Genomic DNA, 18,398 nt, shown 5'->3' on the forward strand with positions numbered 1-18,398 from the left:
AAGGCCCCAGAGCCGCCCCCACCGCCCCGCGCACCTGCGAGCGCAGCGCAGCAACCTGCTGCAGCCTGCGAGCCGACAAAATAAAGAGGGGGGTTTCCCCTCCGATTAGCATCCCACCTAGTGTTAAGGAGCAGAAACGAAGACCATCTGCCAGGGCAACAGGGCCCCACTTCACACATCTGTGAGCAGAGAGGGTTTAACAGAAGGGGGGAGCCAGAGTGACCCAACCCAGCACACCTGTATCACCGCACCAGGCAGACACTGAAGGGAGCAGTTGGGGACCAACACGTGCCTTTAAAGATGCTCCCAATCATCCCATGCAGTTTGGAGAGCAGTAGAGGGTAATCAGATGAACGACCTTTTTCTCTTGTGCTAAAAACCCCCACAGCACTGGCACAAGCCAGGCAGCTGGAGGCACACAAGTGGGGACAGGGCAAATCTTTCCAACTTTGCCTTAGCTTTCCAACATTGGATTCTTGCCTGGATGGAGAGAAGTGTGACCACTCCAACAGCAGTTTGGGAACACTGTAATAGTTGGTATTATAGACAGGGCAAACATTTTGCCAGCTCAGAATATGAACATGTAGAACGGCCCTTGGCAGTGTCCAAAAGAACAGCAGAGGCTGAAAGTTGGCACAGCTGCTTTAAAGGTAGGAGCCTCAGGATCACACATCAAGCAATTAGTTACACTATCAATTTAAGGTTGGCAGCTACTGGTACACAAAAACCAAGGTATAAAGTGGGGGATTTTATCCCTGTCTTGTCTTCCTAGCACATCAAGGAGTGCAATAAGCTGACAGAGAGAGCACATGGAACACTAAGCAGAGGACTGAGATTTGAAATTCGGGTGTTCTTGGCCTTTTTCTTACAAACTGGAATAAATATGTTCTGATGAAACCTCATGGAATAGGTGCACATAAACCTAACAGCAGCACAATCTGCGTTTATTCCTACTGTGCCAAAAAGCCCTGACTGAGCTGCAGTGAAAGTAGCCATAACTGAGGTCATTGGTGTGTAGTATATTTATCTCAGCTGCAGCCCCTGCATGAAGACCTGGAATAGATCCTATTATGAACAGCACTGTAACTTGTTCATTACTCCCTGTGTCCTGGCTCTGGCCAGCATGGGGCTAATTTTTCCAGTAGCCAGGAGGAGCATGGCTAGGACCCTGAGATAATTCTATACCACCTTATGTGATGTGTAGGGAGCAAAGGGGAGTTGGGACAGGGGGAAAAGGAGTCCCTTCCAGTTGGGTAGTGTGAAGCAACCGGTTCGGGTAACATTGTGTTCTGCATGCTAAGCACTCCCATGTGAATCAATCTTGTACACTTTGTTATTAATATTGTTCCTGTTACTGTTAGTTTTTTATTTCATTGCTGTTTACAGTAAATTGTCTTTATCTCAACCCATGATCTTTACCTTTTGTGCCTCCAATTCTCCTCTCCACCCCACCACAGGGGGGTGGGGAGCAAGCGGTTTGGAGTGTTTCAGTGGGGACACTAAACTGGGGACCATTCCTAAACCATGACTCCCTGTCATTCAAATCTGCAGAAACAGTCAGGTTCCACCTCAAATCTCCAGACCTGAGCATTCTGCCTCGCTCAAGTCCTTTACATATTCTGCGTTCAATATAAATGATTCCTCTTTAGTCCTAGGTACTATCTTTGTCATTACAAGTTTGGAACTACTTTTCGTGTATTTTGTTTTCAACTTCTCAGCAAATCAGCATAATATAGTCTGATGCTGCCCACTGCAAAGAAACTAGACAGTTCAGATATGGACTGTGAATCCTGAAAGCACCTACAGATCGTAGCCATGGAAAGCCCATTTATGTAGTCTCAATAATATTGTCAAACAAATGTACAGGAGCAGAGCAGGAGTAGGTAACTTATAGACAAACAGGGAAAATTTATGTGAAAATTTCGTCTGGTACAGCTGATAACCACTGGCCCTGTCCTTATTGCCCTTGTGTTTGTTTTTTTTTTAAACATTAGCCTAATTCTCATTGTGAGCCTTAATGTCTTTTTCTGCGGGAAATTATTTTAAACTGAATCTATATATTAAAATAACTATTTAGAAATCATAATCATATTTTTATCATTTAAAATTATTTTACACTCCGTAGCAAGTACTTTTAATTTGTATTCTTATCTATATTACAAAACTAAGCATTCATAATTTTTTTTCATGTTCTGAAATCAACTTCGAGGACATTTGTAGTGAAGAGAAAAATCTTTATAGAATTTACACATGCTGTCATTTGTCATGCTTTAAGGGTCAGAAAAAAACATTTGATCATATATTTGATCGTTTAGTCTGACCTCTTTTATCACATTTCACCTCAGCATTTCTCCATGCGTTCTCTGCATTTTTATGTCATTTTTAATATCCATGTGAACTGCTAACATTTTCAAAACAATTTATATTGATGTGGAAAGAGAAATTCTGCTGCTATGTGTCATTACAAATTTAGGAAACATAGGAACCCTTTCACATGTTGGTCTTTAAATAAGAGAAAAAACAATTGACGTGGTGCATACCTGGCACGCCATCCTTACCAGCTTGCCTCCTCAATTTTCATGGCCTAAGCATAAAGAAAGAATTTGTCACTTGCCTGAAAAGGTCAGAAAGATGAGATGAAAGCATCACAAAGGGGATAATCCTATTACTGTAATTATGGAATCATCATCTATCACTTCAGCTGTAAACAGAGCCTTTTTGTCTTCACTCGGGACTTGTAAGCAAGTGAAGACATCTACACCTCCTTTACTGTTCCAGTGCACGCAAAACCTGTTTTATTAATTATTTGTCTCGGTTAGGTTTTTATCATCATGGGACATAAGAAACCTATTAAAACCCCATGTTTTTCTTCTATGCATATAACAAATCAGGAGAGAAGCTGTTCCAAACATTAAGTACAGAACTATATGCAAGCTGTCTTCTAAAGCAGTAAAACAACATTCTTGTAGTAATGGTGGTATTGAAATGGATGAGGGATATGCTAGGGGGGAAATTTTTAAAATATTTTAAAATATTCCTGAGCTATTGAAGGATCACACACTTACCAAAAGTTGACATAGTTTTATAAAGTCCTTATAGCAACAATTAAATATTAACAAAAATATACAAATTACTGTCTAGTGTCTAATTTACAATAACTTGTGCTCAGACACACTATAACATTTTGACCAGTCTTAAACATTATAAACATCCTTTCAGAGCACATTTTTCTCAGTCTCAGCTCTCTCCAGATCAAGCTGGTAGTTCATATGTTTAAACCTTAATGCCCTGGTGACTGCCAACTAGCCCATGTTTCTGTAAAGTATGTTAAAGAAAAAACTAAACTAGATTAATATACAAGAAATTAATTTTTTTAGCTATCAAAGGCAAAACTACGTACAGTCATAAAGAAAAAGGAAACAAAAAATTTGAAATTCATCTATGTTTGACATTTTCTCCCACTCTACCTGTAACTGTTCAGAAAAAAATTAAAAACTATTTCTTTGAGGAGGAGGGTATGGCTTTTTTGTTGTTTCACCAGTAACAAAATTTTTGGTAATGAAATTACAGTAGCACCACTTTCTCCACAAAGTTGTCTTCTGGTTTTACTATACAAATATGTACGCCTTCACTCATTTTTTACAGGTGCAGCAGCTGTGCCTTGGCTACCTTTCACATCAATTTCAATTTCTATTTACAGGCCCGCCTACAAGTTTATGTGCCTTCACAGAATCAAGGTGACATCTCTAAGTACAAATGTCCTTCTGCCAGCTCTCTGAATTTCAGCAGGGAAGAGCAAAAAAATTTTTTGCATGATACTAAATTGATTAAATCAGTTGCCTCATCAGCCTGAAAATCAATTTTCATAGTCACCAGTACTAGCGCCACCCAGAAGGCATTGGCAAATCCTTCACTGCATGTTCTGAACAGCCTGTTCACAGGGTCCAGTGACTTTCTCTTAAAACTGTTAAAACTCACTTTGAAACTGCTGTTTCTTGGTTTGAACTACAGAAGTAATTTTCCATGTTACTTACTGTGTTCCACAAGGAAAGCTTTCCAGTTTTAGTTTCACTGAATCTCCCCTTGTGTTACAAAAGCAAGAAGCAGTGTCCACTCTACCTTCTACACAGAATTTGCTGGTTTTATCATTAATGTATTCTCTTTTGCATATCCCCTTAGAGTCTATGTCTTTTCTATCCTACATCAGATGGGCATTTTACCTAGAACATTAGTCATTCTCACTGCATTTCAGAATTTCTACCTCATTTTTAATACACTGACTGAAATGACCATGATCCATTTTAACATCAGTGCAGCTGAATTAAAATATCAGCAAAAACATGTACATAGATAAGTAAATTTAAATTATAGCGAATCTTATGTATCTTTCCAGCACGACAAACCTTTTCAGATGTTCATGAAGGCTTGCTAGTTTTCCAGTGATAGAAAATATACAACAAAATTACCCCATAATTCAAATCTCTACTTTCAAAAATCAGTGCACTTTACTATTAGATTTAAGTGCCATCACTAATTGCTGATGAAATGCACTGACTCGTTCTCTCTGGGCTGGCCAGTTCAAGATGCAGCAAGATCTGAACATTCCTCTTCTCAGGTGAAGTGCATGATACAACTTGAAATCTTGGATGTCATGAAGAAAGATCAGTATGATGGAGTCCCGACTTTGCTCAATAGCTTGCTGAAGCGCATGATACACCTTGAACCTGAAGCAAAAACAAGACAAAAATAAATGGTTTTTTTCACGTGGGGAAAAAAAAAGACAAACAGTTCTTAACAGGGGTCTTAATGTCTATTTTGTGATATAGAATGGTCATTACTTTTCTTAAATTAGTTGCCTTCGAACTAAAAAAAAAATTATCCTCTAAAAATATAACCTAAGTCTACTATCTTGATATACCCTTATTTAGCAAAATTCCTTTCTTTAAAAGATCACTACATAAGAAAGGTGAAAAGACTCATTTAAAGGCAAATAAAAATCAGCATTTTTCAAAACTGTAATTTTAAGGAAAGCAATCTCCACAGGTGGCTTAACTTTTTGAGAAAAAACCAAAACAAAACAAAAAAAATGCCTAAAACACTGACTGAGATGTTCAAATGTCCAATAGTGTATGTACATGCAGAGCAATTAACTTTACTAACTCAGGAATTATTCTGAAGTTATAATATATTAAGTAAATTTATTAAAGTGAATTTTGCATGGTGGGTTTTTTTAATTAAATGTTATTTTTTATTAAATCACACATAAAAAATTATCTAGTTAAAAAGATCTCTTAAGAACTTTTCCCCCTTACAGATAAAATTTTATATCCTACTCACTTTTTACACCAGGGATCCTGTAAGAGGTGTTCAGTCACAACAAAAATAATCTTCCTGCTCATTTTTATACTGTTAATTGTGGCTTCAAATTCAGATAAGCCTGCTTCAAAGTCCCGTTCTTCTAAACAAAACCTAATTTCAAAGTGGTTATTTTTTTCCAGAGAAATGAAATTTTTAGACACCCAGTTCTTGTCCTCTCTTGCATGAATGACGTAGGCATCATAATAAAACTCTTCCTGTTGTCTGTCAAATTCTTTAAAACCAAGTATTCGATTTACTAAAATATTCCAGTAGAAAGCTATTCTCCACCCTTCAAAATGGATGGTTAGGACAATAAAAATGAGTACCATTACAACAGTGGTAGAGATCACAAAAAGAAGTTTAAATGGAGCACTGTCTTTGCAGGCCGAGCTATCAAAATACAAAACCAGACTACCATGATATTTAGGTGGGGTGTTGCAAATGTATTGAGACCGTAGTCCAGGTATATCTACTTGGGTCATATTAAGCCAATCAGCAAACCAAGCGATGCTTTCACAGGTACAATCAAAGGGATTGGAATCCATCTCTAGTTTTCTCAAGCTCTTGAAAGGTGGGCCAAATACTTCTTCTTCAACTGAGGTTATCAGATTTTTCTGAAGGTTCAATGAATTCAGAGAGACTTGATCATCAAACAGAGTTGCTGGAAGCAAATTCAAATTATTCGATCCTAAATCCAAGTGTTTTAATTGAAACAGACCCTTGAAAACTTGAACCGGAATTTCATCAAGCCCATTTGATTTTAAATTAAGAATTTGCAAATTGGGAAGATTTTTTAAAAAAAGAACAGGGCCATCTGGATTTGCATGTTTCCAAAGTCGAGCTAAATTATTGTGCTGCAAATCCAGTATGTCAAGTTTGTCAAGTCCATCAAACAAATCTTCTTTTATGTTTGCTATGTTGTTATTGCTGATGTCCAGGACAGTCAGGTTTTGTAGAGGATGAAAAGGCGAAGGAGAAAGTGCCAGATTACTGCAACCTACCTTCCTTAGCATCAGTTTCCTAAGGCTTGGGACAAAAATGAATGATTCACTTCGCAAAGTCAAGTTTTTATTATAGGAAAGATAAATATCTTGTATATTATAGAGACCTTTAAACTCATGACCTGTGAGCTGTTGACTAATTTCATTGAGACCAAGATCAAGAATTTTCAGATGTCCCAAGGAAGAAAATGCCCCACTTTCTATTGTAGAGATTCTGGTTTTTGTGAGGTTGAAAACCTGCAAACTGGAGTTACCAAGTGATGAAAATGTTTTATTAGTTATTCTTTGTAAGTTTATGTTGCAGTTACAGAGACTCAGGTATTTCAGGTTGTTCAGACCTGTAAACATATTAGCAGTAATTCCTGGAAAATTGTTATTATCCATTATAAGGTACTCCAGGTGGTATAACCAACGAAAGGAAAAATCTTCTATTTTCTCAGTAAGTGAATTCATGAGATTCAGATGTTTAAGGCTGGATAATCCATAAAATGAACGTGAAGATACATGAATATTATTATGCTTCAGGTTTAAATATTGTAAACTTGAAAGCCACTGAAATGAGTCATCTTCTATCACAGACAGAGAATTTTGGGAAAGGTTTAAAATTGTAAGATTTGTTCCTTGCAGTCCCTGGAAAGTTGACTTGCGAATGTATGAAAGTTTCACGTAGCTGAGTGAGAGGTTCTGAATCGCTGTGTTTGATAATTCTGTACAAAGTTTCTTTGTGCGATTTTCACCAAGTTCAACATTGTTCAGTATGAGGCCAAACAGATTTCCAATTGTGTGTAAACATCCCTTATGAAACTGAAAGGAAACAGAAAAAAAAGAGTCTTGACCTAAACAAGGGGATTATGTAAGAAAGCTGACCAATAAAGCCAAAACTTGGAAAGGTTTTCAAATGAGATTTTCAAGCAGAATAGAACTACTACACTCAGATTGTTTCACAGCCAAGTTCAGACAAACACTTCTTGGAGCTTACAATTCTTGTGATGATACTTCTATAATTTATAACATGATTATCATACATCTAAGTAGTATTTTTTTAGAAGAAGATAGGAAGTTGCTTAGTGAGATGCAAGTTAATTACAATTTTCTATCCAACTACTGAAACTCTTTCTCTAGAAGTATCCTAAAAATTGTGTTATCTTTCTTCAGCTTTCTTTTATTGGTATCTGTTAGAGATATCAATATCCTAGTGCAAAACCAGATATACTATGAAAAAGTTATTAGGTCCTCAGACAGCAAAGAAAAAACCTAGTTTCTCTGTGCAAGCAGAAGCTACTATGAAATGTAATACTCACACCTGCTTCCACAATATGAATCACAAGCTTCTATCATAGCACTGGCCCCTCATCTTGATTAAGGTATCAGCTGAGTGATTAAATACTCTATTTGTCAAAATGATTCAAATGCACAAGGCTGCTTTCAGATAGCAGTACTGTAAAATCTGAGTAGCTGAAACTAGCATTCAGTAGCACTGCCCAAGAAAGGAGCAGTCCTATCTACTTATCCACACACTGTGTCCCTCTGCCAGTATGGCCATACATGCAGTCACATAGTGAACCAGATAGAGAACTAGTGTAACTACAAGCTAACCAAGCCAAAAAAATCTGTAGAGTTTCCCCAGTGATCCAATGCATAGCCTCATTAAAGCTATCAGAAAGAGGGAGGGATGAAGTGCCCAAGCAAAAGATAGTGGTGGGATTACCTCTTAGCAGTGGTACAAGTTTATGACACTTTAAAATATTCTTGTAATTTCAATGTAAAAGTTCTTTGGAGATCAATCAATTGGGAAACAAAACAAACAAAAAACCAAACCAAACAAACCAAGGAAATTCAATGCGTATTCAGTATGCATATGCTGAGGGTCAACTAATTTAGAATTGCCACACCATCACTCCTGAAAGAATCACATTATAACATTGAGAAGCAGGTCAGAGAGCACAGTCAGGTAGGTGAAAGAGATGCACACCCACGTGTTTTTTTTAAAGGAGTGAGTATACTTTTCTGCAATGATCATTTCTCTGGGGTACCCCATAGGCACAAGGGAACGTTCTCTTTTATTAACTAGGAAGTAACCTGGATTGTGTAATTAGCCTTGCATAATATCAACTTTTTTCCTGCTCAGAAAGTATGTCAAAAAAAATCTGCATAAAAAATGCCAGGTAAGGGTTCTCAGAGCATCTCAATCCAGCTTTTGCCTGAGACCTCTGACTAACATGGAACCAGCCTGGGCCGATTTCAGTGCAAGGAAAATAATTATGTGTACCACTACTAGATGTCAGGAGTAATGCTCTATACAACAGAATGGTTTTATCTTTGACCTCAGTGGATCAGAATTGTAACGTAAATGCCATATAACTATAAAGGATAAATCAGGATAGTTCCATTTTATACTCACACTCATTGAATTTCTGTTCAAATTCTTCCTACCTCTTTCAGTGGATTTGATGACAAATCAAGGCTATTCAATGAGGTGTTGCTAAGAAAACCAAAGTCATCTTTTTTTAATTCAGTGATTTGGTTACTACCCAACATGAGCTCATGAAGGTTCTTCAACTGTTGCTCCAATCCTAAATTGGCTGACTTCAAAGAATTATGAGATAGGTCCAAAATATTCAAGTTCTGGAGAGAAGATGTATAACACACACACACAAAAAAAAAAGAAATATTTCATTAGAGTCTGATTAGAATTAGTTGCAATGCTACAATTAAAATAAATTTGTGTTAGGGAAATGGCAGCTTTCAAGCTCCTGCAGGAAGAAGCCTTCTGTATCTTTCAGACCTGTTACTTTCATAGTGTTCATGGTCTTAATCTGCTAAAGTATCTACTGCAAACCGAAGAACTACTTTAGCTAAAATTCCTTAATTCACTGAAAGCCCTCCTGCTCCAGATAAAGTGACAAAAGCCTAGAGGTGGCTGCAGTTACAACTACCGCAGTATTAAACATTACATTCCACTCTCTTTATTGTGCTCCAGCCCCATAAATGGGATGTGAGGATGGGGAAGAGGAGTGCAGTAGCAGCCTAAAAAGATCAGTACTGTACACTTTGCAATACTTCAGCTCATGCCCAGGTGCTCAGATTCCTCCTGCACCTGCAGAAGACAATATGCTGCCCTAAAGGCAAGTCTACAGAATGTGCATGGAGGTGTCCCAAGCCTGGTCTTCATCAGTAACGTGGCAGCAGCAAAGTGAGGAAGGCTAGAACTTCAGTTCTGTTCCCAGCATGGAAGCTGGCTGCACTCATATTTAGTTGTCTGAACTGGAATACTGAACTGGAAAAGTTCAGACTTGTTCCAAACAACATGCACACTCATTAGAACACTGAACAACAATTAGTATCCACACAGTGTCTCTACTTTCCTGTATTCTTAGGCTCTTCCTTTTGCATGATTCTCTGCCTGGTGCAAAGACAGTGGAATAGTCCTTTCCTGCCTCCTGTGCTGATCCCCCAACCTCTGCTACAGAGAATAGTGTTTAACCGCATGTAAACTATCAGGAAAAACAAAGGTAGAATAAAACCCCTTTTACTCTTTGTCAGTTCCTAAAGTCCTAAGAGACACTACATTCAACCTAAGCACTGGCCTTCAAGGTCTGAATAATTACACCTCAACCTTGAGAACTTAGGCCATCTACCACTTTTAGACCCCAGGCAACCCAGATTCCACACCATCCACTTTGCCCGGTACATCAGCTGCTGCTGCTGTTCTCTCAGCACATATCCTGTATGGAGAGGTGCCTCAAAGGGATGCAACAGGGAAAAAGGAATGGAGAGCATTGATTCATAAGGATGGCTGAAACTCCTGTGTGCTTTAAAAGAAAAAGCCACTAGGCCTCTTCTTTAGAAAAACTGTGGATTATATGTTGGGTATTTCCAGATGCAAAGGCAGCTGTTATGCACACACACTGCAAAAATACAGTAATTTCCCTATTTATACTTTATTTACATCAAAATGTGCATTTCTAAAGCTTACCTCCAGGGTTTTGAAAGGATAATTTTTTATATTTAGTCTGTTGTATCCTAAGTTGAGTTCAGTCAGGTTGGTGCAGGAAGCAAAGACTCTGTCAGGGAGCTTAAACAATTCATTATGTTCTAACTTCAGAATCTGCAACAGGGGCACATTTTGGCACAATTCTGGTTGCAGTTTAGAGATGCTGTTGTAGCCTGCATTCAGGTAAACCAGTTGGCTGTACTTGGTCAGATTTGCAGGACCTAGCTGTCTTAGCTGATTATGAGAAATGTCCAAACTTGTTATATTGTCTGGAAGATCCAAGGGAATTTGAGTCAGCTTTAGGTGACTGCAGTCAGCCATTTCATTTCGGATCTGACATTGCTTTCCAACTGATGCACACAGCCAGCAGACAAACAAGAGTCTGACAGATAAGCCGCTCCACCAAAGAATAGCACTTCCCATTATTTTATCTGCAAAGGCAAAATGAACACAGTGCAAATTACAATCATTTTGACTCAACTTGCATCCTAAACTGAAGGCTACGCCAGCCAGGCTCAAAAAGTATGTCTTATACTGAGAAAACACTCAGTGTTTTTAACCCATAAAGTAGCATTCATTTCTGCAGAAGAGTTATGTCTAATCATCTCTCTAAATAAAGAGTTTTATTTAAAAGTGATAATATTGTCTAACCTAAAAATAGGTATGTTCGAAAAGCTACCAACTTTATCTACTATCAGTGCAAATTTCCAACCATTTTCCCTTTTCTGATTAATTTTGCATTGCTTTAATATGCATAAAATACAATAAATATAATAAATTGTACACAGGCCCCTTAATGTTAATCATTGAGCTCTGAGCTTAACTACACATAAAATATTTATAGTTATATGCAGTAAGAATACATAATATACCACTTCATTTTACAGTTCTTGCCAGTTTTTATTTTACAAGCTAGTCACAAAATTCTAACCATCTTTCCATCTCATAGCAAAAGAAGGAATACTGAGCTATAGAAAAGTGTATGAGAAAGTAAGAGTAGACAAAATAAATCTGTACCAACCTAATCAGAGAAATGGAGAAGAGCCAAAGTGTAGGCACTGCTCATAGATTCAATACATTTATCCAAACACTTCCAGGAAAACTTATACATTTAAGAATTTATATACTCCATCCCAAACCCTTTGAACATTTCTGTAACAGTATCAACCTCTTTCCATTCTATGGCTCCTCCTGTTTAGTCATTACATTTCTAATGAATCTCAGGCTTTTTCACATTTTGTTCATTTTCATATAGTATCCATTAGATTTAAATTCACCTGGTGATCTTGTAATGCAGCTTTACTGGATAAGGAAGAAAATTAATTCCACATAAATTCTGACCAGAATAGAGCTGTAAGAACTCAGAAGGGTTTGACCAGCCTGCTGAGTCATAGAGCTTGACTAATAAATAGCCTTTCTGCTAATCAAGAGTTCTCTGTACCTTCCATATTATTCCCTACAGAATTAATCTTTAGTAGAGGGAGAACAAATACTTTGCGAGTGCTTGCCAGAATGTTTTTTCCATGCTTTAGCAGAGAACAGTAAGCTTAGGTTCCTTTCTTCAATTTTTTCTTTTTTAAAAAACAGAAAGCTTATACTTTCAGCCCTGAAGCTATAAGTGTCTCCACAATCTCAATACACAATATCTGTATTGCCTTCTGCCAATAAATTTGGAACCTACCTGCCAACCTCACTTTACCAGTGAGTTAAATTCTCAGCATGATGGGCTCCCAGCTAGAGAATGGTATTAGTGCCCCAGTACAAAACAGTCTATAGTTGGTAATTTAACCTTCCCAGACTTATCGGGAAGAGCTTCTCAAAAGACTAAATCCCAGGAATATGAGCTTTCTTAGTTCTACAGTTCCCATTTTCTTTTTCTTAGAACCTGTGTTTAATTAACATGATCAAGCTTTGAGCACCTTAGAGTATTGCACAATAGCAAACAATAAAGCAAGAAATAAGAAATTAAACCAGCACATTTGTACAGAAAAAGAAGAATCCTTCAGAACTGATGTTTTCTAAAGAGACAAGTTTCCACTAGAATAACAAGACACTCTAAAGAACTGACACTGCAACCTGCAGCCAGGCAGGAGTTTAGAAGGTCAGACCCCAGCAGAGTTTGGCTCCATAGCTGACCTGCCTTTTCAGAGGGCACACTTTAGACAAAAAGTCCATAGCTGACCTGCCCTTTTCAGAGGGCTCCAATGACAAAAAGTCATATTATAGTGGCCAGAGGGGAACCTTGTGAGTGCCACTGTGGCACTGACCATCTGAGGATAGACATTAGTAAAATCCCATAGGAGTGAGGATACAAGCGAGGGATAGACAGACCTAAAGCACTGCAAAGGCTTACACAAAGGACTACAAAAGATGACTTAAAATAAACCTTAATGAAAAACAATTCCCTACTGGTTACTGCATGTCGGCCTGACCCATGTCCTGCAGCTCACACAGCCTGGCTCTCCACTCGCTCACCACTGGCAAACAGGGAAGGGATGGGGACAGCAAGTAACTGAATCTGTTGGTCCTGCAGGCAGCTTGACCTGCTACAGCTGCTGCCAGACACGGCACCCGTGTCCCTATAGCTGAGGAAAATAAAGACCCACTTGTCCTACCTCATCCCTCTGCACCCTGGCTGCTGGAAACGCTAAGGAAAACAAAAGGGAAGCTTGTCTGTGACAGAAGCTCGCATCCTGGTCTGCATCCGTCCCAGGGTTTGTTTTAGGGTGATCAGATAGCCGCCAGGCTTTGCAGCAATTGTTGCCAGCTCCTCTCCAAGTTTGATGGACACAAGAAATGTACTGCACAGTCACAAAGGGAATTCTTTGGCTGACTTCCAGCAAGGCCCGATGGGCTGCGTTTTTCTGTTTTTTTCTTGCAGTAAATCTGGAGTCAGTTTTACATGTTTTAGCTTTGACGGGGGGTCTAGTGAAAAAAGCACACACCAATTATCAGACTTAAAGGACACTTTTATAGATGGGCAAAAGAAAGAACTACAGTTTTAACATTATGAGTAAGAACTTTAAAAACTAGAGAATTTAGCAAGAAAGCATTCAGCATCTCCCAGAGAGGGACTTTCCCACTGCACCTATATTGCTTTTTCTTTAAAAATACAAAAATATGTTCTGCTAGCTGGGGACCCATATCCGGGCACAAGCACCAAAACACACTCAGTGGCACCGACTTGGCTTGAAAGTCAAGAGAAATCCAAGATCAAAGAAATCATCCAAACTCCTGAGCAGCACTTTGCCTTTGCACCTCGATATCCACATTTATTACTGTGAAGTAAAGAATTTTACCCACTCACCTGAGGCTTTATCCCCTTTAGTCTGGAAGCATCCTGCCACTGCACGAGTTCCTGGGCCCACGAAAACCATGAGGAAACACTCTGCCCAGAGCCGGAAGAAGTGAAACCGAAATTGGGGCCAGGCGCGGCGTGGGAAGTGGGACGAGCGGCCGGGCCGGCTCCGGGACGGGGAGGGGCGGCGGCCTCGAAGCCGCGGGACGGGCGGCCCCCGGAGCCCCGCAACCCCGGAGCCCGCAGCCCCGGAAGCCCCGCAAGCCCCGAGGCCCCGGCAGCCCCGGAGCCCCGCAGCCCTGGAGCCCCGCAGCCCGTGCCCCCCCGCCGCACCCAGCTGCCCGGGGCTGAAAGGTTTCGGAGGTGCCAAAGGTAGAGGTGGCTCAGAGTTGCGCTGCCACTTGTGATGGCTTACAGAAACCGATTTAAGCGCACAGACGTGTCACAGATGAGCACCAGCAGCATCACGCAATCCTGCTTAAAACTCGATTACAATTTATTCCTAGCTGTTTCCAGTGTCTCTGAAAATCCTCGTGGACATACCCCGAAAGCAGTTACCCTGAACAACAGATTACTGACAGAGGAATATTACTTTTTTAATGTAGAAACAAATAACCAATGGTACCTACAGAGCCATGTAAAATATTCCTTTTAAAAGAGAATTTGTTTATGTGAGAGAGTAATATATTTCATTTTTAAGAGGGATAATAAAATATTTTTTATCTTAAAAAAATGTTTTTAAAAGTCCAAATAAAAGTTTCAGTTACAGCTTTTCATACTGTCTTTTTCATACTGTTTATGAATTCCTGTGTTCCTGCTTTCCCAAAGGCCTGTCCATCAGTTTTCCTGGAGAGGATTTCCTCTGTATAAGCCTCTGGATGTGACAAGAAGTGCTACTGCTTTGGCTACACTGGCACTGATGAATCCTCTGCAGGGCTCATCCAGCTGTACTCAGGACACACCAACACCTCAGTTTGCCTTACATATTTAAGTAGTTGTGCTGTCCCCTCTTGAGTGAAGACTGGGTAGCTGCAGACTGACATAGGAAAGAATAAATTGGGATCTATTTATTCACTGAAAGTGTTTGAAAGCCTGCAGCAATGTGTTAACTGCCTGCCCATCAGGAGCTCTGGGGAGGGAGGGAACTTGTGCTGGTTTCTACCCTATATCACATTAAATCTGGGACTATTGAGAGATTTGCTGCGCAGCCCAGGAGGTAGGCTGGGTAACAAAGAGATTAGGGCCCTTACTTCCAGCTTCTGTTCTCTGAATTCTTTCAGCAACTGCTGAATATAAATTAGTATTTTTTTCTTAGAGTTGAGCCACAAACTGAGACCAGAACCAAGTTCCTTTGGAGCTGAAAGGCTCTAAAGCTTCTTTCATTCCCATTTCACAGTTAAACCTTGATAGATTCATAGAATCATAGAATCAACTGGGTTGGAAAAGACCTCTGAGATCATCAAGTCCAACCCTTGATCCAACACTGCCATGGTTATTAGATCATGGCACTAAATACCACATCCAGTCTCATCTTAAAACGCTCCAGGGATGGTGAATCCACCACCTCCCTGGGTAGCCCATTCCAATGCCTGATTACTCCCCACCTGGAGGTGTTTTTAGCCACAGGACAGACATGCTTTCCCTGCCTGCAGAAGTAGGACATGCTGCAGGGGAGTTACTCCTCCAGCAGAAGGCAGCAGCTTTCTGCTCCATGCCACACATCCTGTGCCTTTTGCCTAATGCCCACGGATGGTTCTGAGGATCACAGTGCTCTGTGTCAGTGACAACAGGCAGCTGCTGCAGTGACAGAGGAGAAAAGGGAATCTGTGCCCTCACTGCTACCTGCCCCTGCTGTGGGCGCAGCCTTGGCTTCAAAACACTTGACTGCTCTGAGGGAGGCTTGTAAGTTGAATTAAGTTTATAGGGTACCCAAAAAAGCTTACGTGTGCAGCTATCAAACTACACTTTACTCAAGATGCTGGTTCAAACCACCAACAATTACTCAAATGAATCAAGGCAATTTAAAATCTCAAAGTTGTGAGCCCTGATCTTTCTTAAACCACTGACAGAATAATTACTGGAGGAGAACCTTGCCTAGGAGCTGAGAACTGCAGTTTGGCTGGCTTAAGAACAAAGGAGAGTCATACGCAGCAGAGGTATCATTTGTTTCATTCTCAATGTTGTCTGAAGCAGTCCTTTACAAAGCTGGATTTGCTGGTGGTTTTTCTTGCTGACGGCTTAAACATAGGCAAGGTTGATAATTGGTACAGGATTTTTTGCTTAAGATGGCCATGTCTTGCATGTATTCATATTTCTTTCAGTGTGCCATTCACATACAGGTGTTGGACTTCAATTTCTGTCAGACATGGAGGTAGCAGGTCTCAGTGCTTCCACCAGCTTTTGTCTTCAGCTTAGCAAATTGCCTTCAGCCATTTCCTGCCTAGACAGCTTTTCCAGATGTTTCAGGTGTCTTTGTTAAAGAAAACTGTTTTTCTCTGCCTCTATAATTTCGTGAAAGGTGACCCCACTTTGGTCTTCAGTTTAAGCCAAATCACTCTTGCTGAGTTCTTGGATTTAGTCACTATGAAGTGTGCATATGATACCAGGCCCTGCTTTTGTAATGGTGTATCAAAAGCTGAATGTAAGAACCATAAACTTCCTTATTCATTGCAAACAAAGGTCACATTTTCCTCATGAAACATGATGCAATGAGCACAAGTTTCTCTCTTAAGCAGTTTGCCAAAAGAGTTCACATTAACTTTTCATTTCCGCTCTTCCTCATCCTGGCAGTTAATGTTGCTGTATCTTAATCCGAGCTAGCATGAAAAAATCCCAAAAGCAACTGCATAAGCATTGCTGTCAAAGTACCTACAATTGTGCAGGTATCAGGTGGTACCGTGTCTTTGAGCCCTATGCTACTTCTTACTCCTTCAGTTTTGGCCTTCTTGTTCCCCTCAAAGTTCTTAATGACAGAATTTCTACACCTTTAAACGTAAAGGCTGGAGACACGTTCTTTGCAAATACACATAAGTGGATATTAAGGTTTTCCAGGCAGGTTCTTGAATGCTCAATGAAGCTCTTTTGCTGGGACACCATTTCTTGCTGCATTATTACAGTTTAGTCACCGTAGCTTTTTTTAAGGTGCACAGAAAAAGCAACTCTAATGCTAAACCATCACAAGTGAAACATCATTGATAACCTGAGATAGAGAAGACTGTGCATGTCACTAAAACTTCCACTTTACCCTACAGTTGGGATCAGCTGCTGAAGACACAAAAATAAGCAGGAGCTTCATACAGAAATGGGCTGTGCCTGCAGTGACTCAGTCCCAAATGTCAAATTCACAGCAACACACACATTGCCTACACGTACTGTGGCACTGAACAGAGACAGTTCCATCAATTACTCTGTTTACTCATCTATTGCACTAGTTAAGAAATTAATTTAATGTCCTTTGAAGTTCCAATAATGCTAACAAAAGTAATGCAAAACTATGGATCAAATCCTCACTTCTGTTTGCTTTTTGGACTCACAACAATTTATTTGATACTAAGGGTCCTGTTGCAGTCATCCCTATTTGCCAGATTGAAAGTAAAGCAACCTATTCTCTGACTACTGGCATATTTAATCTAAATTTGTTACATTGCATAGCTGTAGTCTCTATTTCTATCCACTATTCAGATGGAATGCTTTATTACAAAAAGCTTGTAATCCAAGTCCTATCTCCTTGAATGTTAGTGACCAAAGCCCTCCCATTCCATCCCCCATTTCCTTCCCTCCCCACCCCAAGTTATTTTTGTCAAAATTGGATTCAAAACATGAAATAGTACTTGAAACTAAGAGCAGCTGTGCAAAAACCTGCAACAGCTCTCTCAGTATAAAATTTCAGTTTCTTCTGTCTCTTCAAGTGTTTTTAATATTGTGGTGTTGGAATAAACAACAGAGAGCCCTGCTGTGATATTTGAAATTCTCTCTGTGAAGTTCATTTGATGCTTCAGAATATCCTGTGCTAACACAGAATGTGCACCTTTTTCACCCCATGTCTGTCTTGCCCCCACCTCCCCTCCAGCTGAGCATTTTGGTTGGCATTACTGGCCACACCAGGGTGACACCACCGTGACTTTATTCAGATTTCAAGCTCCTGACACCCACTTTCCTTTTTGAGGCTGAAGGTTTTGCTCTAGCAGATCTGGCCCTCACACAAACCCCTCTACCACATCGAGAAGAAGCTGCTACAGCATCCAGCTACAGACACTGTGCAAGTGCTGCTTATCAGTGCCTTTTGGTGGGATGAGACACTGAGGGACCTAAACTTAAGTTCTGGAAAGCCCAGATACTCCCCCCTCCCCACTGAGATCTAAAGCAAAAAAGGTTCAGTGAGCTGCACTGCATTTTAATTGCACCAATACAGTTAAATATTAGATGGAGAAAGCAACTCTACATAGCAAATGGAAAACAAGCATTTACATAGTAAAGCTGTAAGATGTAGAGACTATTAAAGTTTTACTCCAGTTGTCTGTACATGACTATCCCACTGCAGTTTTTGGTGTTAAAATTTTAAATGTAAAACAAAATTAACATTTTCAGGTTCATATAGAATTAGCAAGTTATTGAGAAACAAAGTTTCCTCACTCATAAGCCAACACTGATGGGGGGGGCAGAGCAGGACACCCTATGTTTTTTCATACCATCACTCCATCTACTAGCATGGGTAGAAGAGAGCAACGCTTTTCTGAATACACTTGAT

General features: G+C 39.8%; 2 protein-coding genes across 3 annotated transcripts in view; both read right to left on the minus strand.

Annotated features, from left to right (window-relative positions):
- Window positions 1-4,453, minus strand: part of FAM149A (family with sequence similarity 149 member A) — a 29,152-nt gene extending 24,699 nt beyond the window's left edge. Inside the window, exon 1 of the mRNA XM_018069985.2 lies at window positions 2,541-4,453. Within this exon, the coding sequence (XP_017925474.1) occupies window positions 2,541-2,552 (12 nt within the window). The 5' untranslated portion in view covers window positions 2,553-4,453. The remainder of the gene's footprint in view (window positions 1-2,540) is intronic.
- Window positions 2,570-13,765, minus strand: TLR3 (toll like receptor 3). Of its 2 annotated transcripts, XR_001920302.2 has the most exons (6): window positions 13,661-13,765; window positions 10,336-10,784; window positions 8,793-8,984; window positions 5,338-7,163; window positions 4,404-4,724; window positions 2,570-2,584 (listed from the first exon to the last, which is right to left on the minus strand). XR_001920302.2 is itself a non-coding variant. In XM_018069963.3 (5 exons), the coding sequence occupies exons 1-5, from the start codon at window positions 13,728-13,730 to the stop codon at window positions 4,496-4,498; spliced, it is 2,766 nt and encodes a 921-aa protein (XP_017925452.2). In that variant the 5' UTR covers window positions 13,731-13,765; the 3' UTR covers window positions 2,766-4,495. The 2 variants fall into 2 exon arrangements, 1 of the variants encoding a protein (XP_017925452.2); XM_018069963.3 differs by lacking the exon at window positions 2,570-2,584 and having other exon boundaries at window positions 2,766-4,724.
- Window positions 13,766-18,398: the final 4,633 nt, after the last annotated feature.

The sequence above is a fragment of the Manacus vitellinus genome, unplaced genomic scaffold, assembly GCF_001715985.3.
Source record: "Manacus vitellinus isolate BGI_N305 unplaced genomic scaffold, ASM171598v3 scaffold_0_pilon, whole genome shotgun sequence".
NCBI classification, from domain to species: domain Eukaryota; kingdom Metazoa; phylum Chordata; class Aves; order Passeriformes; family Pipridae; genus Manacus; species Manacus vitellinus.